Here is a 27,930-nt window from a genome sequence, read left to right as displayed (position 1 = left end):
GAACTCTGATCTCTTAATATAGAAATTACCAAATAAATATACAATAAACCTAGAGTGAATACAATTTATCACCTAGTATTTGTTACTATATTTTATTTAAATCTTTTCTGCCGTCTTTTTAATAGCCTCCTCTATTAATCTGGACAGTTGCTTAATTGGGATGATAAACAGTTCACTGGCAGGTCTACTGTATTTGCCAATTCTAAATAAAGAAACTGAAAGGTTAAAACTAACTGACCTCCTATAGTTTTCACCCCTCCCTTTTTAAAGATCCATTCTGCCTGCGTGTGACCTTGCAGGTGTTAAAGCAAAAGTCTTCCAAAATGGGAGGGGCAGTCTGCAAGAGATATTGCTCTCAGAATTGTTTTAGTTCCACTGCGTCATCACAAACATATGGTTTCACTTCCAAATGTTTAACATTTCCTTCCATTTCCTCAGGAAATCGTTCTTTCTGGTTTTTAAATTTTTGCAACTGGATGGATATCTTTATTGGCAGCCATACAGAAAATGACACAATAATTAAACCCAGTCCAAGATAGGCTTCTGATCATATGATCTGCCCAGCGATCTGTCTTTTCCCTTCCTGGCTGCTAGTCTGTTGTCAAGAATCTGGACATGCAATTACAGCACAGCTTGCTTTGGTTTTGCACTTGTTTAATATAACAAAATTGTCACCTTCTGGGCTTGAGCTGAGACATATGGTTTTACTTCTTAGTCCAGAACATGGTCCACATATCCCAAAATATTAATGCAGGCCAGAATCCTGCAACTGACTGAGCAGGGTCAATTGCAAGATCAGGGCCTAGGAGGAAAAAATTATGTTACCTAAAAGGAATGAAAACACTTACGCCATTTATTTATGTTACCTATCAAATATATCCCGTTTTTTTTTTAATCAAAGACAGGATGGCTCCAGGGAATTGGACTTGAGTCTTGTGTTTAGCTGCTGTTATTACTGGTATTTCCTTTTTCCTCCTTAAGAATGGGTTAACATGTTCATGTGCTGGCCGTGTTATATAGCTATAGTAGCAGGTGTGTGTTCATTTATTCTCCATTTTATATTATCCATAAAAATAATGTTTAACTTGCTTCATAATATTTCCTGTATCTTGTATGCCATAATGTCAGTCGGTTGAATGCATGAGTCTTATAGATTATTCAGACAATATATATGCTCAAATACTAGTCTTTAATGATATTATAAGCATTCTAGGGTGAATGTTTCCCATACTATCGTATTTTGACAAATTTTAAAAAGCTGCATATATTTTTGTACTATAAATAATTATGCTATACATAAAATAAGGCTATACAAGAAGAAACATTTAAAAGCATCAAATGTTTACATATATGTGTACATTTATGCTGCATTTTACTACATCGATTCATACATTTAATCTATATTAAGAAATATTACCTTTTGCACTGTTCACTTTATATTGTCTTGGCTTCAGAGCGATCATAGTAGAGTTGGGACTTTTAGAAGGACTTGATTCCTAATTTGGGGAATTATTTGGGAAAATTAGCACTGCGTGACAGAGAGACTCAGGATGTTTTTTTCTGAATGTACATTATGCACAATAAGCACACAATTACTGCTAACTTGGAACTGAGACAGCAAATGCAGCAAAAGGTTTCTATGTAATTCCACCTTCAGAACTCCTGCTAAACCTCATCTGAGGCTCAGCACATTTAGTTTGCCACAGGTTTCTGTTTCTGCTCCCCTATTGCATTGCAAACTCCTATTGAATTTGCTGCCCACTCTGATCCTGGTCCAGGAAAGAATTTAAGCACATGCTTAAAGTGCATGCACATATTTCAAGTTAAGCACTTACTTAAATACTTTGATGGATAAAGGCTTGTGCCAGGTCTCTTTCAGCATCATTGTTTTCCAGGTCAAAGGATTCTCATTTTTATGTCCTCACTTGAATTGAGCAAGTTCTCCTTTGATTGCCATTGCTCTGCACGTGTCTTCTGTTTAGAAACCTACAGGTTTGAGCTGCATAACCCATGCAGCACGTGAAAGGGCCACCATCAAGGCAGTGAGGCCTAAAATTCAGCATTCTGATTTTCTCTCAGTACATGCCTGTGTCATGCTGTTCCATGCTGTGTGCCCCTGCCAATACAAACACACCAGCACCACACGTTGTTGTTAGTGGGTGGTCCAGAGGACAAGTTAAGATTAAAATCATGGGCGGCCCATATAAGAGGCCAGGAGAGGCTAAGCCTCCCCTAACAGCTCGCCTGCCACCTTTGGAGCATGCCACCACAGCCAAAAGGGTACCCCGGCTGTGGACCCGCCCACCCTATGCCCCGAGACCCTGCTCCTTCTCGTCCTCTTCTGCCTGAAGCCCCACCTTTGCTCCCGCTCGTCCTGTCCCCACACCACCCACATGGGGGCCTCGGAGAGGCGCCGAAGAGGCATGCGTGAGTGGTGAGCGGCTGGCTGGCAGGTGGGCTGAAGGGGGGCCTCAGGGAAGGGGGCAAAGAGGCAGAAGAGGCGGGTGGGGTGGAGAATGGGTGGGGTTTCGGGGGGAGGAGGCCAAGCAGGGGCAAGCCTTGGGGTGGGGCCATGGTCCAGGCAGGCTCAGTCTCCCCAAATGGAGGAGTCATGTGCCGCCCATGATTAAAATAACGATACGCCATTCATTTTTGGGTGCTTGGCAAATATATGACTATGGTCCAACTTGTCCAGTATCCTGTCTCTGACAGCCATCGGTACCCGATGCATCAGATCACAGGCACTGACTTTTGTTTTTGCCGGTGGGTGCCCCTTTATGTCCCATCCCCTCTGGGGGAAGACGCTGAGCATGGGCGGGGCCTTGGCGCAGAGTAGGGGGTAGGACCTCTGTCTGGGTGCCGGGGCCCACAAAAGATTAATCTAGCCCTGCGGGTGCTGTGCAACCCCTCTTATTTTTCAGTGGGTGCTTGAACCCCAGAGCACCCACGGAGTCGGCACTTATGCATCAGAGGATGATGCAAGAAAACCTGCAATCCATACGCATGGGTGTATTCAATCACTAGACTTGTGACCAGCCCCTACATAGGAGGTGGAGGTGTTTGGCTCCCCCTGCCTTTACAACCCATGCAAAAGCTGGCTGTAATCTGGCCATACGTGAGCAAGTCCAATATCTGATATATATTTCACCTGGGGCTTACATCCAGTTATTGCAGGGGATGGGCATGACGAAATCAGCTCTAGTGGGTAAAAAGCCTATTCTGGGTATGTAGAATCTCCAGTAAATGGACAGTTCATTCACAAATTCCTGTGTTCACCTATGTTTTTCCTACTAGTGGAGGGGGGTGGGGGGGAATAAATGCACAAGCTACTACAGCTGTAAGATCGAAGTAACCCAGGCGCTGACAACTTGTGTGGGTTTTGTATGTCTGTTTGCAGTGTTATGTTATGTGTTGGGAAGTGAGTTGTTTCCATAATAACAGTGACTGCCATATGGCAACGAGGAAGGCGGTGAGAAGAACGCTTAAGGCAACACAATATGTTGTTTGACATTTTGTGTATTTTTAAAGGAATAATATATCTTGCGTGTGTGCGGCAGCTAGACTAGTGTTTAATGCTGACTAGTGTTTAATGCTGATCTTGCAAAGCTAACATTTGATACCAGCTGGTTTATGGACTTGTGCCATGTCCATTTGTGGTACTCTTTTTCTTTTTCCTCATTTTCCTTTTAAATATTGATTCATAAAGTGCTTTTCACTGTAGTCAGATTGCTGTTCAGTGCTGTACAATGATGGAACAACAATTAAAAATACCATAAAGCAGTAGGGGAAATAAACTTCTAAAGGAGGGCGCCATGTGAAACTCAATCTCATCAGTAAGATGTTGTATGTGCAAAGCCCTGGTTAATGCCCAATGAACAGATAGCACAGATTTTTAAATACTTTAAAAATAAATATACCTATAAATACATGTATATTAGAAGAGGGCCTTAGCCACAAAGTCAAACCCAGATTTTCCCAGAGTTTTGCAGCATTCTGACCTGCATTTAAATATATGGAGAACTGGGAATAGGGCTATTGCAAGTTCCCGTTAATTCCAAACTTTGATGCAACTACATGTATAAATTCACTTTTTCAAGGCTTCTGGTAACTCTCTCCCCCTTTCCCCACGATGGTAACCAATATGGGAATTGCCTTCTCTGATTCTATATAACTCCAGAAATGAAAGGTCAAAAATTGCCGTCTTACCATGGCTGAATGGCATGAGCGGGACTTTTTGCCTGCACTAGGACTGTAGAATTGAGCGCGTGGTAGCCTCACGGGTCCAGTGTTTTTGGCTTTGATTTTCCAAGGGAGGGGGGTTATGGTTTTGGAGTGGTTTTTACTGCGCTCACTTATGGTGTTTTAAAATTGTAGCCAGCCCAAAACACACAAAGAGGATCTTCAGTTTTTTACACTCTTTTTTCTTCTTCTTTTATTGCCTCTAGAGAGAGATTATTACAGTTTATGCGACAAGCAGCCAATTGGAAGGCTTCTCTTTCGGCAGTTCTGTGAAACTCGACCGGAGCTTGAGTGTTGCATTAGGTTCCTTGACTCGGTGGTAAGTTAATTCTTCTGATATTTGCAGTGCTTTATTGAACTCTGTTCCTTGGTAATGAACTTAAGAACATCAGTGTAGGAGTACAAAAAATAAACCATTGTTCTTAAGAAGTAACATTCTCTACATGAGCACAAAGATGTGAGCCTTCCATGTGTTAGGCTCCTGCAGAATATTTTGTTTGTCACCATTAATATCTCTATCAGGTCAACAGTCAAAACATTTTTTTGTCCCTTTACAAAAGCTTCTTCCTGACATCCAGCAATCATTGTAAATCTTGACTATAAAATGTATTGGAAAATACAGGGTTTTTAATAGTATTTAATTGACATTTCTGATCCCATCATACTTAAAAAGGAACAATTCGTATTGGCCATCTGTGAACTCAGTGTAAGAGAGTGTAAGACGTTTTTTAGCTTGATAGAAATCATAAAAAGAATGTTAATGCTGTTTGACCAAAATCTTTATGTAGACTCTGATCATGTGATTTGGTGGCACAAGCAGACTGCTGAGTTCATGCAAGATCAGGATCTCATTAAAGACTGACTCTTTCTTTGGATCATTTATCCAATATTAAATGGGATGGCAATTGGTTCTAAGTGTCGTGTGTTAGCCTACCATGCTGCCTTGCCTCTGTAACAAACAATAAAGCAACTTTTAGCAATATACCTTTCATAAGCAGGCTTGGAAATGCGCTACACTCTGCCTAGAACACAGAGACCCACATGTAAAAAATGGCCTTACAGTTGCACCCACCACTTTTTATGTCTCTACTTTTGCAGATGCACCAATGTGGATTTGCATGCATCAATGCATCAGAGAATTGCACACTCCGACTCTTAGATATGAAGGGCGGTGGGTGCAGTTTTAGAGGTCAGATTGCGATCCCTTTGATCTCTGGGCTCACAACTTGCAAATACATTTCACAGTTTCCTCATGCTATGGTGGGTGCTCACATGTCTGAACTTTCAGATTGCTGAGTAGAGCGAAAAGGTTACTATTTCCTTTAAGAATATATCTAAGATTGCACTGTTATGCTGCACCTCTGTCATAGGAGGACAGCGAAGGAGCCAAAATCATTATTTTTCAATGGAAAGTGTAGTGCCTAAACATTCTGTGAGAGTAGCCATCATGTAGTTGTCATAGAGTAGCTATGGAGTAGATTCTGTAGGGTAGCCAGATAGCTTCCATCTTGAACTCCCGCTGCCATATAGCTACGTTTGTTAGCTACTGCACACAGGTGCCTGCTAGAAAACCTGTGGGCAGCAGGGGGAGGGCAGGCAGAAGTTGCTGTCATAGAATGACTCTGTTCATCCTTCATTGAAACACAAGCCATCTTTGGGATGGATTTTGGCCTCTATACAACAGTTTAGTTCAGGAAATGGGGACAGACGTGTACAGTGGTCTTTGCCTGCCTGATGAAAGTGCCTTTAGTCATCCATTTAAAATGTGTGAAAATTATTTCTTACCTTTTGGTTTGGGAGACAACAAGAAGAAAGAATGATCTTTGGTTTCTGTGTGTTTTCCATTTAAAAGAAAACAGGAAGTTTTCGAAATTCAGAGGGGTTACAAAATTTAGGGGCTTTGTGTGCCACTATTATCTATTATGAATAGGCTTATTTCTATCAATAAATGTCAATTTCACCATACACACAAAAACCAACAGAAAAAATATTTCCATTGATGATAATTGAACTTTACAGATAGGCAAAGTAAGAAAAGTGCTGCTAGAGAATTTACTTGAGTTTAATTTAAGGATGTTTGCTTTGTATATTTTGACATGTGATGTTGACTAATGGTGTTTTAATGGTTATAAAGTTTTAACTTTTTGAATCTCAGTATGTTGTAGTGTCATTAAATAATTGTTGGCTGAGACCCCCTCCCCTCCCCAATTTCTTGCAATTATACAAAAATGATCAAAACACTTATGCTTAAAATTAAACATGGCTATTGTCTGTCAGAATTGTTTTTTTAAACCGAATTCTGTATTTGTAGCATTTGTATTCCAGGAATGCCTAGAAGCCTCAGAGATCAGGGTCCCATTGTGCTAGTCCTGTACAGACACATAGTAAGAGAAAGCCTAGACCTTGAAGAGCTTACAGTCTAAATAGATAAGAGAGACAAAGGCTGGGCGAAAAGAAGTATTATTATCCCCACTAGGGTGTATATCATCCTGTCACAACAACACAATCAACTTTACAGTACAACATGATAACCTTTCTGTACACAAAGTACTGGGAATATTGCTGGAGTCATTCTTGGAGTTCAGGGCAACAAACTGCCTCACCCTTCTGCAGCCCTTAGCCTGAGATCCTGAGTGTGAAACCAGCTATGGCATTTCAATATCCTCCCAGCTGTAGTGCAGTGTTTGTGGGTATGTCTACTTTGCAATAAAACACCCGCAGTTGGCCAGGGTCAGCTGACTCAGGTTCACAGGGCTCAGGCTGTGGGGCTATAAAACTGCAGTGTAGATGTCTGGGCTCCAACTAGACCAACCCATCCCGGGCCGGTCCAGTCCAAGTCCAGACATCTACAGTGCAATTTTACAAGCCCCACGAGCCCGAGTTAGCTGACACAGGCCAGCCGTGGGTGGTTTATTGCAGTGAAGACATACACTTAGACAAGAATACCATGAAAGGTTGAGAGGGGGCTGGTAAGGGAAATGGTTGTGTCTAAAATCTCCAAACCCCAATTACCCAAGACAAATATCCCAAGACCCTTCTGCAGGCATGCCCTTGGCAAACACCCTTTGCTTGCTGCTCTGGCCCTTAACTGTCTTGTGTACTATTGCAATAATTCAGTTTAGCCAAGAGATCTGTATTCACAGTCCAACTGAGCTCACCAATAATTGGTTGAACAAAATGACTGAGCTATATGAAGGTCTGAATAGTCACTCTCTTATCTTTGAACATCTTTGATGGTTTTTGTTTATTGATTTCAACTTCTGTAAAAGTTTGCTGACCACTGGTGAAATGTTCTATATTATCCAACCTTAACTGTCTAAAGCAGGAAACACAACAAAACTTTGTTTTTACTTAGTACCAAACAAAGATGAAAAATAATTTAAAATACTCATCTCTTCATTCTGAGGAGTTCTGTCAGACAGTCACCAGCCTACCCATAATCTCTCTTTTCCATATGCAAGTCAGACCCAGTTTAGAGAGAACTTTCTGACTCCTCTGATTTCAAACTTCAATGGTATCGACCTGCATTACAGATTGAGAAAAGTCCCTCCTTTACATGGCATTTATTTCAGCTGTCACGAGCACCCAACATGATCTCTTGGGGAGATTGATTATAGGTTATATTATAAATTTGGATTTTTTAAGTGTTCCATTTTTATAATAAAGCACGTTCCACAATCACTAACGTTAGCACAGGAAACAGATTCCTCTTGCTGATGCAATTGTCGGGTTGTTTCAGTTAGAATGTGACAAGGGACGTTGACCAGATAAAAATCTCTGTGCAGTGATTTACATCTCTGTCAAGCGAGTGCTGCATGGGTATGAAATGCTGCTGAATCACACTAGTAGCGTTATACACTCGCTTTGCCCAGGTGTAACTGACTACACTTTCAAATGGATTTATCTGTGTTACCAATTCAGGGCCTGATCCAAAGCCCTTTGAAGTCAGTTGGGGCAAGTTGTGTCAGTGTGGGTAGAGAATAATGTGGAGGAATGGGAATGGAGGGGAAGACATGAATGACAGTGATAAGAACACAAGATTGCATCTATGATGATGGATAAGATTTTCAAAAGCACTCAACATTGGCTTAACTCTTCTCCCATTGAAATCCAGGGCAAACAACCCCCCCTCCCCCCGTCTTCAATAAGGGCAGAGTTAGGTCAACACTGAGCTCTTTTGAAAATCCCACCCTGCAAAAATGAACACAATATTTTGTTGAAATTAACAACTTGTTGGACTTAGCATTAAATAGAGATGAAATGTAAAGATTTGAATGCTTGTCTCCTTTGTACATGATGTCCTCTCTGCCAAATAATGTGTTTCAGTCACAGATATGCATACAGGCCAAAATTTCCAATTTATCTGGCTTTATTTTTAAACATGAAGATAGGGCCCTAATATTAGCATTAGTCTTGATTTAAAAATTATCAGTGATGGAGAATCCACCACGACCCTTGGTAAATTGTCAGAGGTTTAGTACCCTCATGGTCAAAAATTTACACCTTATTTCCAATCTGAATTTGCCTAGCTTCAACTTCCAGACGTTGGATCATGTTATACCTTTCTCTGCTAGACTGAAGAGATCAGTATTAAATATTTGTTCCCCGTGTAGATACTTAGAGACTATAATCAAGTCACCCTTAACCGTCTCTTTATTAAGTTAAATAGATTGAACTCTCTGAGTCTATCACTATAAGGGAAGTTTTCTAATCCTTTAAACATTCTTGTAGCTCTTTGAGCCCTCTCCAATTTATCCACATCCTTCTTGAATTGTGTGCACCAGAACTGGATACATTATTCCAGCAGTGGTTACACCAGTGCCGAGTACCGAGGAGCAATTCCCAGAAGGGTCAATTCAACATAAGAAGAGAAGAAAAAAATGGAGAGAAGGGGCGTATGAGTGATGCTAGGCAAAGTGTCACACTAGAGCCCACTGCTAAGAAGGGCATCTGCCAAAAGGGAAGCTGTGGCTCTGAACCAAAAACCATGCCACAATTTTGTAAATCAACCTTTCTCAAACAGAATAAACTACCAGACAGTTAAAACTGGTTGCCCTGTGTTTTAAATGTTTCCTAGCAATGCGTTGCAAGGCGTTGAGATTGTGATGCTGTTACACATTGGGGGCTAGGTGTGCTGTAGGACAGAATGTGCAGGAATGTGTCAATATGTCCTACCACACAGAATTACAGCCCCGCTTCCAAGTGCTTCTCGGTAAGGAAGGCATGTGTGTGGAGAAAGCTTAGATATGTTCTCTGAGCTGTTTACAGTGAAATAGGCAGCCCTTAAAACGAATGAAGGATTTGTAGGGGTGGCTTGCAAGTAGCAATGCCCTACATTTGTAATAAAACCGGTGGTTTTAATATTCACAGAAAAAGGATGATTCTGTGGCTGAAAAACTGGGCTAGCACTTGGGAGAGCTGCTGTAGACTCCCTGTTTGGCCGCAGGCAAGTCGCTCAATTTCTCTGTGCCTCAGTTCCCCATCTGTGCAATGGGGATAATAGGACTTCCTTTCTCCCACCCTCTGTCTGTCCTGTCTATTTATGTTGTAAGCTCTATGGGGCAGTACTGTTTCTGCTATGTGTACGAACAGCACTTAGGGCAATGGGGCCATGCTCTTGGCTAAGTAATATAAATCACAAGAGTGTCTTATCTCTGGCCTTTACCAGGCAGGAGGGATATGGGTCAATGTGTATGTGGTAGCCCAAAGTGCCCCAACATTGCCAGACTTTTGGCGAGTGAAACTTGCTGAAACTCCAAAGAGAGAAGTTGACTAAATTGTGTGAACCCAACAGCGAGCCCAGAACCAGCCCCGAAAATCAGGAGATGCCCTACGTCACCTGCACTCTAATCAGCTTTCCCTCTCACCTCATCCATCCCAAATCACCTGTAAACCACAGTGCTCTGGGCTGCCAAAGCCAAGGGACACAGCACTCAGATGCCACTCTATCAACAGGCATGGCAAGATTGCTAAAATATGGTGGTCAGCTGACAACAAAGTACGCCCCTCCGTCATCTGAAATCTGTTCACTTCCCTTGGCCTCCTTAGCTGCTCCATCAAAATAGGTCCCTCCCCTAAATGAGAGAGGAGACCCCCAGCCTTGAATTGCAGGCATTCCCATCCTCCTGCTGAGAAGTCTTTATTCCACATCACACCACCATCTCCCCACCACCACCACACACACACAACACACCTGTATCCTCATACATACGTGTATAATATCTCCTATGTGTAAAACAGTCGTTTGCCAAACTCTTTGGTAGACTTCCAGAGGAAAGCATTGTTCAAAATGAAAGCTGTTATTACTGCAGCATGCCGTAGCTGGCTTATGATGAAATTAACTCTCTTGCAAACCCTTACAAGTTATTCATAGGCTGCCCTACCGGGTATTGTAGGAGCATGCTTACAAATATTGTAGCAAAGAAATATCTCTTTGTACCTTTTGAAAGAAAGTCCTTAAAATAAAGTTTTCTGGGACACATTTCCTGTGCTGGAGAGGGGACCAATAAGTAGCTGACCTGTTAGCTGTATACATTTCCTGTTCTCCAAGCCAGTAACTGCAGAACTAGAATATGATAATCCAGTGCAGGCTTTTGACATGAATATTTCATAAAATAATATACATACACAGGTGCGCTGACTTTCAGCAGGTCTCTGCTGTGTCATGATTTCCCTTTGGACTGGTCTACTGCCTATCTTGCAGCCTCCCTCAGTTCCCTCCCCTGCTTCCTCTACTCACTTTGCATTGAAGATTCCTAATCATTGGAGGGGGGGGGTTCAGTTTATAACATGAGCCAGAGTGGGTCTGAGTGGAGGGAGTCGTGAACAGACTGGCTGACTCAGGCCAAGAGGAAAATAGGTTCCAAATCATTTCACCCACCCAAGAGCAGAGGTACATTGTACTTACTTACACTGTACTAATCTAAAAGAGCATCCTGAAAAAATGTAAGGTGAACGATTTAAGAATAGAGAACAGCCCAAGGGCCTGTCTAGGTTGTTTCTGCTGGAGCCAGGGGCTGGCAGTGGGGGTACAATTACCTCATGTGGAATTTTTCAGCTGAATGCTTCACTAGACATACATGTGGAAGGGGGGTAAAAATGATGAACAAGCATCCACTTTAATACCAGTTATTAAAAGTTACCCTTTCGTCTAGACTGTTTTCATTTGTTTAGTTTGATTCCTGCACATGGTATACAAACTGCAGAGTGTGTGTGTATATGAGGGATGGCGGGGGGGTAAACAGCACAGATAGTGATGTCTACCATTAAGGTTACCCAACACTTCCCGTTATAAGATCCTGGCTTTAGTTGCTTTATCACTTTGCCAAACTTTAACCATATGGGCTGAAGTTTTCCATGCTGGATGTCTGCCTCAGGTTAAGTCATTTCATAGAACATGTTCAGGGAAAAATATGTTGTTTTGCCCATGTTACAAAAATTGTTACAGCCATGTAGCTGAAAAGTTGTAGTACCTCTATGCTGTGTATTAGTAACTTTAAATTTGGCAGGGGGTTGCCTTGCTAACAGAGATGGGGTTTTTGTTGTCCTGGTGAAAATTCACCCAAATTTGGTCAAGTTATAAACCTCTAAAAAAAAAAATCTCATTTTGCACACACTCAGTAGAGACAGGTTAGACTTTGGCAACTAAATTCTCTGTGGAAGAATAGGCTGCCCCCATGTGTCCCCTTGTGTGGGGGGGTGCTTCTGCTCTGCCCATTATTCTTCCTTCTTCCAAGCCCTTTTACAGAGACTCCACATGCTTGTTCATCCAATTGCTACCTTTATAGGGGTCTGGGTTTATTCAGGCAATAACTCAAAAGTAATACTCAAAAGTCCTGCAAATAATCTATCCAAGGCGTGGCTCTTACCTCAGAGCCTGGGTGAGTGAAAAGGCTTCTTCATCTAGTCCTTTTTCTTTTTTGTGAGTTCTCAAGGGGTGACCCACCTGGGGGTTTGGCTTGCAGCTGTCCTGCTCAGATCTGACTCCCCTGTAGACTTCCCAGGGTCAACTTCCTCAAACAACGGCTTCGGCTCTCTTTTATAAGGAACTAGCTGCTTCTGGTTGCCTCCCAGCACCAGGCATCTCTAGTTAGCTCATTTAGCTAGGGTTACCATATTTTGAGTGTCCAAAAGAAGGACACTCCACGGGGCCCCGGCCCGGCCCCCAGCCCCGCCCATGCCCCAACTCCACCCCTTCCCCAAAGTCCCCGCCCCAATTCCGCCCCCTCCCCTGCTTCCCGCGAACATTTGATTCGCGGGAAGCCTGAAGCAGGTAAAGGGGGGTGGCGGGAGGAGGCGCGGCCCAGTCTGGCCCCCCCGGCGTCTCCAGCCTGGGTCGGCTCGGGCCCTGGGGTGCCGGCCCGGGCCAGCCCCCGGCCGAGCACCCCCGGCCCGCCCAGCACTGCCGGTCCCCAGCCCGGCCCCCGGCTCAGCACCCCCGGCCCGGCACCGTCGGCCCAGTCCCCGGGCCCCGGCCCCCGGCTCGGCACTGCCGGCCCGGCCCCCGGCTCGGCGCCCCCAGCCCCCGGCTCGGCACCGCCGGCCCGGCTCCCGGCCCAGCACCGCCGGCCCCGCATGTCCCGATTTTCCCGGACATGTCCGGCTTTTTGGTTCTTGGGCCATACCAACAGAGGCCTGAGCATGCTCCATTCTTGGGCTGCAGAGGCTGAGCAGGACTTTCACAGCAGTTGCTCCTCCAGTTTGCTGTGGGCTGTTGTGGTGCCAGGTATGAAAACTGAGGACAGGGAAACTGTTTCTCTCCATGTTCCCCCGGCTGCTGTCCAGGTGACATGGAGGAGAAGGCAGAAGCGGCCTGACCTGAATGCAGAGAGGCAAGGAACAGATGAGGGAGAGGGAAGAGATACATGGCAGACGATAAGGAGGGTAGAAAACTTGCGGGAGAGGGGTTAGGAGCAGGTACTGGGGGTAGGGGTATGTCCATCTGGAAGATAACAGTCTTTTACTGCTGCTAGTTACTAGATTCCAACTCTGCTGATGACCCATGTGGGGGATCTATATGGCTCCACATGACATTTAAGTTTTGGTGTCTTTTTTCAAGCTAGGAAATTGCTCACAATAAAAAACCTAAGTTAAAAGAATATTATTAAGGTTGCAAATGCAAGCACTCAAATGAAGAAATGCCAGAATTAAGATTGCTCATACAGTACATTAAGATACAGGGCATGTCACCATGGTGTGCTACGGAGGTGTGGTTTCTAAAGCGCACTAACGTGTTGTGCACTAATTGGCCCATTCCCACCCTGCTGGGTGCACTAAAAGTTCCCTAGTGGACTTTAATGAATGTTAAAGAACCCTAGGGAACTTTGAGTATGCACCATGTTGCAATTGTAACTAATAATGCTATTCCTATTAATTATGTACTTTTAGACTGTAACCAGTCTTTCTAGTGCTGAGGAAGAAGGGGAGGGGTCTTGTGGTTAAAACACAAGATTGTGAGTCAGCAGACCTGAGTACTCGTCCGGGTTCCGGAACAAACTTTCAGTGGCCTTGGGCTATTCACTTAATCTGTCTGTATTTTTATAATTCAGGGGTAGGCAACCTATGGCATGCGTGCCGAAGGTGGCACGCGAGCTGGTTTTCAGTGGCACTCACCCTGCCCGGGTCCTGGCCACTGGTCCGGGTGGCTCTGCATTTTAATTTAATTTTAAATGAAGCTTCTTAAACATTTTTAAAACCTTATTTACTTTACATACAATAATAGTTTAGTTATATATTATAGACGTATAGAAAGAGACCTTCTAAAAACATTAAAATGTATTACTGGCACACAAAACCTTAAATCAGAGTGAATAAATGAAGACTCGGCACACCACTTCTGAAAGGTTGCCGACCCCTGGTATAATTCTTCCTATTGTAACAATCTATGGCAGAATATGCACAGGTGTCCCTGGAAAGCTGAATAGCATGCAAGTGACCCAGATTCGAACGTTTGAGCTAAAGGGGAATCTTTAATACTCACCAGTGTTAGGGTTTATCGGCCCATTTCAGATCTTCACTCTCATATCTGTCTGTCTGTCCCCTTAGTCTCTGAGAACCTCCTGAGAACTTAAAATAGAAATAACTATGAAAATCTCTTTAGTTGTTCCCAGCTGTAGGAGAAATAGGCTTAGTGTCGAGTGTGTGTGTGTGTGTGAAATTTGCTGCAGGAAAGCTAGTCAAAGAAATGAGTTTTGTATTTCGTTCCGTATGTAGTGAGGTCTATGGTCATTCCTATCTCTTGCGGGAGGGAGTTCCATAGCATATGTCCTGCTCCTGTTAAAGTTCTGTCTTCCTCTCTGCTTTGCCTACTGGCCAACAGTTTCATTGTTGTGGTAACTATAATGGGATGTCATGGTTGCAAAGGGAGAGTCGTTCTCATGGCAGCTAGAGACAATTCCCTGGTGGACTTTGAATATCTGAACAGAGACTTTGAACTAGACTCTAGTTAGTCAGGAGCCAGTTAAGAGAGTAAAGCACTGAGGTGACATGTTCACAGCATCCCAAATTGTTAAGCAGACAAGTTGCTGTGTTTTGTACCAGACGTAGCTTTCTCGAGGGAGGAGGGGGGGAGTCTTCATTGCTAGATCTAATCAATTGCAGTAATCACACTATGCGGAGATTTAATCACAGCTGTTTGAGGAGGTTTGCTTTTGTCTTGAGGAGGGCAGTGATTTATATCCACTCCCAACAGATACGTGACATAATTCCTTTTACTACAGTCACTACCAAAGTTTAGTCAATGCAAAGCTTATCTTTAGGCATCTAGGATTGACAGGAATCCCATGAAACATTCTGGCACTAGTCCATAGCTATGGACAGACACTAACATCTTAAAATAAATTGAATATATATGGCATAGAGATCCAAATTTGTAATCTGTTTCAGAAACTCAGGCTTCTTCCACTTGAAATGAACTAAAATCTCTGTTTACACTGTTTAAGCCACAAAGCAAGACAATCACACATGTACCCAAGTCTAATTACATCCATTAGAGAGCAGTGGTACTTGCCAGTCAATCACAATGTCTGATACATACATTGAGAATACCACCTGAGTTCCTGATCTCTGTTTTATTGAAGCAAATGCCATATTAATTCAAACTATATGACCAACATTTGATATGAATGCAGTTCCACTAAAATTGCTTAAAGGATCTGTTTGCTAAACCTTTTATATGGCAAAATATTTAGCATCTCAAAGCTGCTGATGGAACAATGAATGATAATTCTTAGATGATTTATGAGTTGTGTTGAATTGAGGGCTTAGTTATGCTCCCAAATCCTTTTCCATTGGGACATTGCCAAACACAAAAGCCAGAATCTATTGGTAATCTTCTGCACAGAGAGTTAAATTTAAATACAAATATTTTCTCTTCTTAAAAGACATTTTGTATTTAAATCTTTACTTTAAATTAAAAATCCCCTAGCCTGTATTTGAAGTTATCATAAATGCATAGATAAAACGCAACTTCTCCGACCTTCTTTAATTTGCTCTTTTCTTTTTTTTTTTTTTGGTTGTTTGTTTTATCCTTTAGCAGAGATTCTGGGAGAGAAAATGCTGTTAAGATTCTATAAACACTCTGGAGTGTTCATGCTTTCAAGAGCTGAAATGACCTATAGTCAGATACCATCTAAATGGACAGGAAATTGAATGAAAGATTCCAAAAAAAGCCCCTTGTATTAAGTTTTATGAGAACATAATCGGTTCATCCCCGACATGGTTACTAAGAAGCAAGTATTGTACTTGTGGATTTTTTTCATCAGTGTATTTCTCATCAGCAGTACTGTTTTCTTTTATTTGTGGTCATTGTCGTTTTACCAAACTAAATCTGATTGTTTGAACAACCTGCTGTATAAAGCCTTAAGCTTAAGCTACAATGGCTAAATCAGCATTGGCTGGATACATGGTTAATAGCATTATTATTACTTTTGTGGTTTTCATGTTATTCCTTGGTCTTGTTAGCTAGAGTATTTATTACAGCCTTCCTTCTGATTTATTGTATCAAACTGAGAACAATGTATATGTCCTAAAGTGTGCAACAGTTCTGAAGTGCATTCTTCCAAGTGCCAGTTCAGACTGATCTACCGTATGTTGTCTTTTACTTCCTCCTCATTTATCATCTCAGACAGCTTGTATTGGACTAACTTACTTAATTGGTTTGGCAAGAGGGTCTGGGATCCTTTTTCTAATATGAGCATTCATAAAAACACGTTGAACTGACTTTTTTTTTCCAGAAGGCCCTTTTGATCATAAGACTGAAATCTTGTACACCAGGCAATGACAAATTAGAATGTCTCTAAGAATTTGTCATTATCATTTAGTTATTGTCTCACTTGGGGTTGCAAGCTTTAAATGGGTTTTTTTTCCCTTGTCTTTTAATGACTTGCATTGCTGAAGAATTTTAAGTAAAATGATTAATGTCTCAGTGATGCCTAAGTAATATTTTGTTTCCTAAATAAAGTTAATCCTAAAATTTACCACAGATCAGTGCTGGTGCAATATGCAGAATCCTTAGAATAATATTTAAAAATGCAATGTGTGTGCTCTCTTTTGTAATGCACAATAGAAATCAAACAAGATTCCAGTATGTACTGAACATCACTCTTCGTTTAGTCCCTTTTATTTTTCTAAGCCCTGAAATATCCCAGGTTTTTGAGATCTCCAGTTTCAAAAGTGTATCAAAAAGCACTAAAGGTGATTGGCAAAATTTCTGCAGAGGGGGAAGAGCTTGAGAAATGAGTGTTATACTGAGAGAAAAAATTAAAATGCACAGCAGGACCCAAGCTTCCAAAAGCCCTACCTCTTGTGAGAGCTCTCCTTATGCCTGAGTAAAGTAGATTTTTCTATCATAGAGATTAACAAAACAAATAATCCTCCTTTATCATTTGGAAAAATTAATTTCTACTCCCCACGTCTAAGTGAGTGAAAACAAATAAAGCTCAGTGAAAGGGGTTCTTAATTATCAGAAACATTTTCAAAACATTGGGACTTGGCATATCTATCAAGTAGAAATGAATGAAATTTACTTATATGTGGCCTAGTGAAAGAGGGCTGGTTTCAGAGAACCGTTTTCTTGGTCTTGGTCAAAACATCTTGACGCCAGTGTTTTGCTTTTAAATTAGATCAACTATACTGGTTTACCTCCATCAGAAGATTATATTTGCCTTCCAAATTATTCAAGTGGAATGTTCAGTTAAGGCCATCTCCAAAATGAAGTTATAACGATGAAGTGTGAGTACAAATATTGATGGTTTCTTTATTTCTTTTCCAGGCAGAGTATGAAATTGCTCCAGATGAAAAACTGGGAGAGAAAGGAAAGGAAATCATGATGAAATACCTCACCCCAGAGGTAAGGGGCTGCCAAAATGATATCACTGAAGGAATGCAGGGCACTCCTCTGCTACACAGAGGATGATACAAGCTCTTAAACCAATTGTGTGCAGTTTAGTGGTAATATCCTCCGGGGAACAAAACTTAATCTGTTAAGTAAAACAGCCAGGTAGTGGAGTCACATTTCAGTCCAAAAATTCACTTTGAAAGATAATGAACTTTTTAGGGGCCTTATGCATCCATTGATGCATAAGAAGGTTTCTCTGGTCTCTTCCCTTTACGTAGAAGTTACACATATGCAGTATGAATACAATCCTCACACAGTGGCCACCATTAAAAAGCCAACATCTGCCAACAGATTCCACAGTTACTGTATTTTCTGGCGTATAAGACTACTTTTTAACCCAGGAAAATCTTCTCAAAAGTCGGGGGTCGTCTTATACGCCGGGTGTCATCTTATAGGGCGGGTGCTGAAACTTCCGAGCCGGACTGGAGAATCTGCGGTCGCCGCATATGGTGGGGGGAGCTCAAAAACGGCCGCGGCCGCATCCCCGCCTGATGACGAGGTGAGGGGGCGCCTCACCGGGAAGGTGTAAGTGAAGGGCGGAGCAAGCTGCAGGCATCCGGGACGCCCGGGGTATGGAAAAAAGAGAGAGAGCGGCGCTGTGCCCAGAAAAACACGCCTCTTTCACCTGTCTGGCCCACCCTTGTATCCTATTACCGTACCTCCTTCTCTGCCTCTCAGATCTCGCTCCTGAGGACTGCAGTGAAGCGGCGCAGGCGCGCATGTGCGAGATCTGAGAGGCAGAGAAGGAGGTAATAGGATACAAGGGCGGGCCAGACGGGTGAAAGAGGCATGTTTGCGCTACCGCTCTGATAGTCTTGGAGACAGGGAGGGCTGGGCAGGCAGGGAGAGCTGACCAATCCAAGCAGGCTTTGTATACAACAACCAGCCAATCGCCAGTAAGGTACATCGCTTGCCGTGATTGGCTGGTTGTTGTATACTGGGTATCACATACAGTACCTGTTCATACAGTATAGCACCAGTACATACAGTACAGTATACAAATGTCCAACAGTCAAAACCCCATCATGGCTCCACCAGCAAGAAGAAAGAAATATGAAGCCAGTTTCAAACTTAAAGTTGTAAACTTTGCCATGGAACATAATAACTGCGCTGCTGCAAGACAATATGGAGTAACAGAAAAGATGGTTCGGGACTGGAAAGCAAATGAAAAAGCATTAAAGAGTATGCCAAGGGGTAAGTGTGCATTAAGAAGAGGCACTCCACATTGGCCAGAACTCGAAAAACATGTAGCAGACATGGTGAATGAGCATCGCCAAAACGGTTATGTAGTGACACGAAATAAAATACATTTGTTTGCACTTCAGTGGGCCAAATCTAACCCAGATCACAGCAACAGATTTAAGGCCACTGTATCCTGGTGTACTAGATTCATGGGAAGGCATAATATGGTACTGAGGCAAAAGATGAAAATTGCCCCAAAATTACCTGCAGATCTTGATAGCAAAGTAAATAGTTTCCATCGATACGTAATACAACAGCGCACTAAACATGGCTATGCGTTAAGTAGTATTGGAAATATGGATGAAACTCCAATGAATTTTGATATGGTTGGAAATAAAACTGTCCATCAAAAAGGTGAAAAAACAATTTTAATTAAAACAGGACATGAGAAGTCCAGTTTTACAGTGGTACTAGGATGCACAGCTGATGGCGCCAAACTGAGACCAATGATTATTTTTAAAAGAAAAACAATGCCGAAATTCAAGTTCCCTGTTGGTTGTTTTGTACATGTGAATGAAAAAGGCTGGATGGATGAAGAAGGGGTAAAGCTATGGCTTGATAATGTATGGAGCAGGCGACCAGGTGGACTTATTCAAAAATGTAGTCTACTGGTGTGGGATATGTTCAGGGCTCATTTAACTCCCAGCACCAAGCAAATGCTTGCAAGACTAAACACCGATGCGGCAGTTATTCCTGCAGGATTGACATCGTTGGTACACCCACTGGATGTGTGCCTAAACAAGCCATTTAAAGATCGCATTCAAGAACAGTGGAATGAATGGATGGTTAGCGGCGAAAAGTCATTCACAAAAGGAGGAAACATGCGTGCTCCACAGTTGGATGTTTTGTGCAAGTTTGTCATAAAAGCCTGGAATGATATTGATGCAGAAACAGTAATCAAGTCTTTCAAGAAGTGTGGCATATCAAATTCATTAGATGGTATGGAGGACGACTACTTGTGGCAAGATGAAGAGGAAGCCGAAGCTGAGACCACACCATCTGATACGGAATTCGATCCATACGATGACTGCCTTACAAATGTATCACAAGATGTCATTGATGTACTTATGATATCAGATGACGAACAGGAGGATTTTGAAGGCTTTTAAAGGGAAACTGTCACGCCAGCAAAACCTGTAAAAATACCGTAGCTTGCAGTTATGATGGGCGTTGCTAACTCGCCAGGGACTTGCCCGGCACTTGCTCTCTCTCTCTTGTTTGTTATCTTCCTCCTATCATCATCCGTTCCAGTTCGGTTGACAGCTTAGAAAACAAACAGCATGGCAGCTCCCATGGGTTTATTGTCTTATCCTTCCTTTCAGCTTTAGAGTGAATTAGGAAAAGTTTAATCCACTTGCACTGTTTTATGTTTACATGTTTGATGACAAACAGCCTTATGTTTATAAGTGACAGTTTTCCTGCTAAGTACCTGCATGTCATAAGCATTTGAATTAAAATTACCATATTGAAATCAAATCTGATGTTTTTTTAATTTTTTTTTGGTGTGCGTTGGAAGAGGGGTAGTCTTATACGGCGAGTATATCCCAAACTCTATATTTTAACTGGAAAAGTTGGGGGTCGTCTTATACGCCCAGTCGTCTTATACGCCGGAAAATACGGTATTTCCTATCCTAATCAAACAGAAAAACAGTGACAATCCAGACACGATTATGTGGTAAGTGTTGGTGAGTGGTGAATTTTTAGTGGCAATTGCTATCTATCAATTGGTGAATTAGACTCCTTAATGTTGTATCTCTATCCCTTGTAAATACTTTATGGAGCTGTGTGTCTCACAAGACATGGAACGCTGTTCTTCAGCTGCCTTCTTAAGGATAAAAAGCAACAAAGAGTCCGGCTACCCCTCTGATACTTTCTTAAGGATAGGTTCATACTCCGAAATCATATTCTTTTCTCCCTATCAAGTCCTTGCTGTTAAATCTTCAGTATTCATGAAGGAGAAAAGCTCATGTGAACATTGTGTCCACTGGGTGGCATTACAAACTGGACCACGAGGCTGCTGCAAGAATTTTGGGCAGGCTGCAGCTGGGACCAGTTCTTTTTTGTTTTTTGTTCATTTGCTGACCACATTTAACCTTTTGCAGAAGTCTGCGCCAGTAAGCAACAAACGCTGAGCTTCAAATACATGAATTATCGTAGGCTTTCAGCTGCTTCAAGCTTTCTAAGAGTAACTGAGTCCCACGACCACCGCTTAGAGGATTTTACAAGAGGAACACGTTTAACCCCAAGGATAACGTATTACATGTTGTAGTAAATGCATTTAAAAACATTGAAATGATACAGTGTGATTTGGAGGTGGAAGGGCAGGGCAGACCACCTTTTTTCCAGTCAATCATTTTCCTACGATAAAGTTGATTGTGTACTTTAAGTTCTCTCAGAGAGTTGTCTGCAACCTAATTTTATTTGCTGAGCTGATTAGTTTTAAGTATATAAAGAAGAGATGCTGCTGGTATGAATTGCTGCTACCCATTCATTATCGACCCTAAGTTTACCACTGGGTTTTATTTTTCTAAGATGGTAGTTTAGGGTAAAGTCTCTGCTGCAGAATAATGAGGGACACGGGTTGAAAATTTAAAGGCCATCATTCTCCTCTTGCCCCAGAAAGACCTGTTTTGTTTTTCTTTGCAGTGGAGAAGTGAGTGTTGGTGATGCTAGTGACATTTTAGCCCTAATCAAAGCGAGAGAAGGACAGTGCTCACTGGCTTGAGTTAAGCACGACCAGGAACTGTGCAGTTTCCCAAAACGTTGCTGACAATCCACCTCAGTGCTGACCAACAGCACCGCTGCAATCCTAGGGTATGTCTGCATCACAAGCCGTTGTGACTGACTGCAGCACTTGTAGACATATCCAAGCTAGCTTTGATCTAGCAAGTGTGAAAAATCGGGACGGGGGGTGGAAGGTAATAGGAGCCTATATAAGAAAAAGCCCCAAAATCGGGACTGTGCCTATAAAATCGGGACATCTGGTCACCCTAACTTGAATTACAGCAGCAGTAAAGCTGCAGCAACATTGGCTAGCTGCTTGAGTACATACCCGTGGTCCTTGGCAGACGTGAGCAGCTCATGTTGCTGCCTCTTCTGCTATGGCTTCGCTGCTATTGTTATTTGAGTTAGCTAGCTCACAGCGAGCTCAGGTTTGTCTACATGTGCTGCCATCACACCTCTGAGTGCTGTGTAGACAAACCTACCGTCTCTTGAGCAGTAGAAAATTCATTTCTTTCTCATCAAAAGGAAGGGTGGTCTTGAGGTCAAAGGAGAATCATAGAATTACAGAAATGTAGGGCTGGAAGGGACTTCAAGAAGTCATTAAGTTCAGCCCGCTGCACTGTGGCAGGACCAAGTAAACCACCATCACTGACGTGTTTGTCCACATCTTTACTAAGGTGTGGTGCCTAGAACTGGACACAGTACTCCAGTTGAGGCCTCACCAGTGTGAAGTAGACTGGGATAATTACCTCCCATGTCTTACAGGCAACATTCCTGTTAATGCACCCCAGATATTAGCCTTTTTCTCAGCTGAATCACATCGTAGACTCATGTTCAATTTGTGATCCACTATAACCTCCAGATCCTTTACTGCTTAGCTAGTTATTCCTCATTTTGAAGTTATTCATTTGATTTTTCCTTCCTAAATGAAATACTTTTCACTTGTCTTTACGGAATTTCATCTTGTTGAATTCAGACCAAGTCTCCAATTTATCAGGGTCGTTTTGAATTACAACCCTGTCCTCTAAAGTGCTTGCAACCCCTCCCAGCTTTGTGTCATCTGTGTATTTTATAAGCGTACTCTCCACTCCATTATCCAAGTCATTATTGAAAATATTGACTAGAACTGGACCCAGGACTGACCATGAAGGACCCCACTAGATACGCTCTCCCAGTTTGACAGCGAACCATTGATAACGACTCTTTGAGTGCTGTCTTTCAAACATTGTGCACCCACCTTATAGTAATTTCATCTAGACCACATTTCCCTGGTTTGCTTATGAGAGTGCTATGTGGGACTATGTCAAAAGCCTTACTAAAATCAAGATACATCAAGATTTATTAATTATATTAAGACTCAGGATTTGGGGTTTCCATCCTGTGTCCTGTCATAATATTTACTCACCTGACTGTGCTGTGAGGCTTCATTCCTTTAAGATTCATAGGTAGAAGGGATTATAGAAATGCTAAGTTATATTATTTCCTTTGTAACCTAACTCCAGGTCTCCAGAGATGGGAGATTAGTCCCTGCACTAGCCTCAGCCCTTCGCTTTGTTATTACTGGAAGAAGATACTGTGTCATTTTTGTTTCTTTTTGGAGATGACGTCAGTGCAGCTCCATATGGAGGAGAAAATATTTCCCAGAGGCTAATCTAATTGTGCCACCTCTGCAGACTGGTTACTAGATTTACTAATCCAAATCTCCTCCTTTCTCAAAGACCTTAAGGGCTTGTACACTACCCCATACACTACCCCACAAAAGGTATTTAATTAATGCTAACTAGGGACTATTTTTTTTGTTCACACCTTTAGAGTCTACATGGCGGCGTTACAGTAAGGGAGTGTGCACTGCTATTCACCCTCCCCCCCATACACACCCATAGTCCGAACTGCAAGGCAATGTAGACATAGCCTAAGTATATAGAGCAGATGCCCTGATGGAGTACCATCCAAGCCAGCAAAGAAGAGCTCTTTTTCATTAGGGGTTTGCATTTCTCTGTTTAATTACCTGCCCATTAAAATAGACAAGTAATCTCAGATTCAAACACCTTCTGCTTTCAGATGAACGTTTCTCTTCAGCAGGTTTATGTCTGTACTTCAAAGAACCTCACTGTCTTGGTATAAAAATAGTTTGGCATAAAGCTTGATTGATGGAAGAAAATTGTAGATGTTCTTGATTTATTTCTTGGAATAATGGTTCAAATTTAAAATCAGAGTAAATTTGTTGCTGCTGCTGTTTGGAATGCAGGAACAGAAGCAAAATCAAACTAAAATGCCGACTCCATATTCTGGCTATTAATAATTATTATTATTGTTTTTATTTAGATTTCTAAGTACTTTGTAGTGTTGTAGCTGTGTCATGCCCATTAGGATGCAGTATATGTAATAGATTATCATTATATCACGGGATGCTCATAGCCAGCTTGCAGGCATGCCTGTCACACCCTGAGTGTCTGTGTGCTAGACAGCCTTGGTTCAGCAACTCTGCCCCAGCAGTCTGTCTGCAGCCCCACTCTGGCTTCCACCAGTCTTGGTTACAACCAGCAAGTCGACCCCAACACACTCCCAGTTCCAAATTTCCCTACAACTCTGTGCCCTGAGTGTCCAGCCCTTCCCAGGGCCACTCAGAGTTATAATAAGGTTTGTTGCTCCTTTAAGTAGACAAAAGCACATTACAGCTTATTAACTTAACTGGGATAAATACACCCTTCCCTTCAAACACAGCACTGAGCTGGTTAATAGTAAAAATAAAACAAATTTATGAACAAAATATACATAGGACTAAGTGAGTTCAAGTATAAGGAATGAAGATAGAAAGAGTTACAAGTATAACAAAATAAAATACATCATCACTCTAAAATATGCTCAGTTACACATGCCATAGAAACAACAGGAAGAAAACATTTCCCCCAAATAAATAGACCATACCTCACTACCCCCAAAATCCTCATGTGACTCTCACAGCTGTGAATTCCAGAGTAAAAGACCCTCTGTTGAGAATATTCAACACTAGCCCCCAGACAATCAAATCTAGGGTGTGCTAGCTCAGCACCTCCCTTTGGGTGTTGTGGAGAGAGGCAGTGCCTCAAATAACCATGACTCAAACTATGATCAAAGTCCACATCTTGAATTGAACTTGGAAGCAAATAGGTAACCAGTGCGGTTCATGGAGAAAAGTGCTCATATGTTTGCCTTGGCTAATACAACAAATAAGGTAAGGAGCATCATTCTGTACTGGCTGTAGCCACCAGATAGTCTCCATGTACAGCCCCACTTAGAGGACACTTTGTGGCTTGTGGATTGGATTATTACAAGCATGTTTCACCATGGCAAGCTGCAGAGCTGCCTAACCAGATGCGGATAAAAATAGGTGCTTTTGGCCACAGAAGTAGTTGTAATTTCAAGCTTAATTCCAAGTAGGGATCCTCCATTCTTCCACCTTACCCTGATGCATTAACATTCCCTCTGTCTTGTTTGAACTAAACTGAAGCCAGCATACTCTCATCCAAAATCCCAGTCTCAGCCAAAAACTGGGGAAACAGAGCCATTTTACTATCTGGCTCTGATGGAAATGAGACCTAGAACTGCATCTACATACTCATGCTGCCTCAATGTAAGCTGATTTGCTGTCTTCATTAGTGGTTTCACACGAATGTTGAGCAGAAGAGGAGATCAAATAAATTCTTTTGGGATCTCCATATGAGATCTGTTGTGGCAGAGGAGCAATTACCCTAAGCCTCTCTAGGGGATACACGGAAGAGGAAATAACGGAATCACCTCAGGATTATATCCTTTTCCCCAGATAGGCGCCACTGGTGAGTCAACAAAATTTCATGTGCTACTGTATCAAAGGCTGGTGACAGAGACAGCCAATTCGGCATGGACAAGGCCTTTGTCCATCACTAAGAAGAGACATCTATCCAACAAGATGAATGCTATCTCAGTGCCATACCCAGACAGAATGTCCGTCTGAAAGGAACTAGGAAATCTGAAGACTCCAGATGGCTTCAAAGTTGCCTCAGCACAACTTTCTCAATAATCTTCACCAAAAAGGAAAGGCTAAGGCTGGGCAATAATTCTCTGCAAAATTAGCACTGAAAGAGTTTCTTCACTAGGGGCTTGTTTGAGGGAGGGTGGCACCTTACTCCCTTTAGGAAAGCTTTAACAATCTCTACAAACAATGTACTCAACTCTAGGGTGGGCCAGAAAACAAGAATTCTGATTCATGAAAAATGTTGAGGTTTCAGAATTTTCTTTCGTTCCTCATCGGAACAAAATTAAGACCTCTCTTTCTCATTCAGGTTTTGACCAGAAGTTCCACCCTGGACCTCAGAAACCTTTCTAATGAAAGTTTTGTCACGAACCAAAATATTTCCATGGAAAGTTTTGGTTTTGTCGAACTGGCATTTTTCAACACAAGACATTTTGTCTAAAAATTCCTAACTGGTTTTACTCAACACTTTCCTCTTTGATAGAACTAGCCATGAGAGAGATGGGTGCAGCTCACAGGGCACAGTCTGAAGCACACTGGAAGCCTAAAAGGAAAGCAAATTTCTGAGGCTGTGACATGGGTTGATAAAAATGTTCATATGAATTTTCACAAACATTATTTTCCTGATTTCACTGGCAGGTTGTGTTTTGGCTTTTCATAAACTCATTGATATAATGGGAATGGTTGAGATTCTATCCACCTTATCTATGGATAGAAAGTTCCCAAGAGTAGTCATAGAACTGTTATAACTAAACCCAACACAGCTTTACTTCATTGCCTGGCTTCCTATTGTACCTGACTCCCCCCGCCCTCCCCACTGTAATAGCTGGCAAAGAGGTATACTTACATTAGTACTGCTTTTAAATTAGCGCTTTGCATTCCATCTCTCTGCATCATTTTTGTCTTGCTGTCTTTGTGAGAGCCACTGTACCTAACTCTACTAAATCATTAGCTCATTATTTTTCTCTCTCTCTCTCTCTGCAGTGTCTTGAGATACTTTGTCTGAGAGATGCTATATAAAAGCAAATTGATTTGAAATGGCTCTTAAGACATTCTCCATATGCCATTACAGTTTATATTTGGACTCAGCTGGGTACTAAAAATGTTACTGAATGGGATGGCTAATGTGCATTGTTATTCCCATTAATATACTTTACAGAATCCGCAGAACGGTAACTGCAGTCGTTTTCTTATCTGAATTCCTATTCATTCACCTTTCCTTCAGGAAATGCACTGAATAAAGGCCATGCTTGCCATTTTTTCCCTTTTCTTCAGGAGGTGAATAGGACAAGGATATAGTTCCTTGTATTCCAGTGAGGGGAGAGCAATGGGTATTTTGTTTAAAAAAATGTGCCCTTTGTTTTTACAAACAATTATAGGATAAGGAAGGGAGGGCTTAGTCTTGTGAAGGGGAAATTGGCTGATCAGTAGTGTCTGGCCTTGCATTTGTGTACCAGCTAAGGAGTGCTGTGCATTCACATTAGGCTCTGTCAATTATATCAACTTATTTTTAATGAGGACGGGAGGAAATTACAGTTGCATGTTAACCTTTTCTGCTGGGCAAACTTCTCCCACTTGAGTCTAGTGCTCCCAGCGTTTGTATCAGTCGTGCACTGCCGTAGAATAAACGTCATCATTTTAATCCTGCTATTTGAGGATTTTATTTTCCACTATCAAACACATCTGTTGTCGTCTCCTTGAGATTTCTTTTCCTTTCTTGTTTTCTCCACTGGTGACATAAATGCAAAATCAAGGCACTCATCTTGCTGGATTAATCATCTTCTCAGATCACTGCTGCCTTCCATCTCCCATGAGGAAGACTCACTGTATCACTTTTTAATGATATTGGCTATATCCCATTTATGGAAGGGCAGGTCACATCATACTGAGAACTGCACTATCGTTCTGAGACCTCTTGCTATCTGTCTGTTTAAGTTATGCTAAATGCCTTGTAGGAAAGATTCTATAATTACTTTTTGGAGCAACCATGAACCGAAGTTGAAAGTCACTGGAAATGATGCTGAGAAAGAAGAAATTAAAGTTCCGATAAAAACAATCTAGAAAGCTTAGTGTGAGACAGAAGCTTAGGCTTGGTCCACACTGGGGCAGGGGATCGATCTAGGAAACGCGACTTCAGCTACGAGAATAGCATAGCTGAAGTCGACGTTTCCTAGATCGAACTAAGTTTACTTACTGCGGGTCCACGCGGCGCAGGCAAACTCCCCCGTCGACAGCGCTTCCTCCTCTCGGCGAGCAGGAGTTCCGCAGTCAATGGGGGTGCGCTTCTGGGATCGATTTATCGCGTCCAGATGAGACGCGATAAATCGATCCCAGAAGA

At 42.2% G+C, this 27,930-nt stretch overlaps 1 protein-coding gene across 3 annotated transcripts in view; it reads left to right on the top strand.

Moving 5' to 3' along the window:
- GRK5 (G protein-coupled receptor kinase 5) overlaps positions 1–27,930 on the top strand; it is a 234,569-nt gene that overhangs the window by 147,804 nt on the left and 58,835 nt on the right. For 2 of the 3 annotated variants that reach the window (XM_034775048.1, XM_034775049.1), the window contains 2 exons: positions 4,446–4,558; positions 17,510–17,587. In XM_034775048.1, coding sequence (XP_034630939.1) covers positions 4,446–4,558; positions 17,510–17,587 — 191 coding nt within the window. Of the gene's footprint in view, positions 1–4,445; positions 4,559–17,509; positions 17,588–27,930 lie in introns of those variants that run through there. The other variant, XM_034775050.1, reaches the window with a different exon arrangement.

The sequence above is a fragment of the Trachemys scripta genome, chromosome 7 (genome assembly GCF_013100865.1).
Source record: "Trachemys scripta elegans isolate TJP31775 chromosome 7, CAS_Tse_1.0, whole genome shotgun sequence".
In the NCBI taxonomy this organism is placed as follows: domain Eukaryota; kingdom Metazoa; phylum Chordata; order Testudines; family Emydidae; genus Trachemys; species Trachemys scripta.
This window is presented reverse-complemented; position numbering and strand designations above follow the sequence as displayed.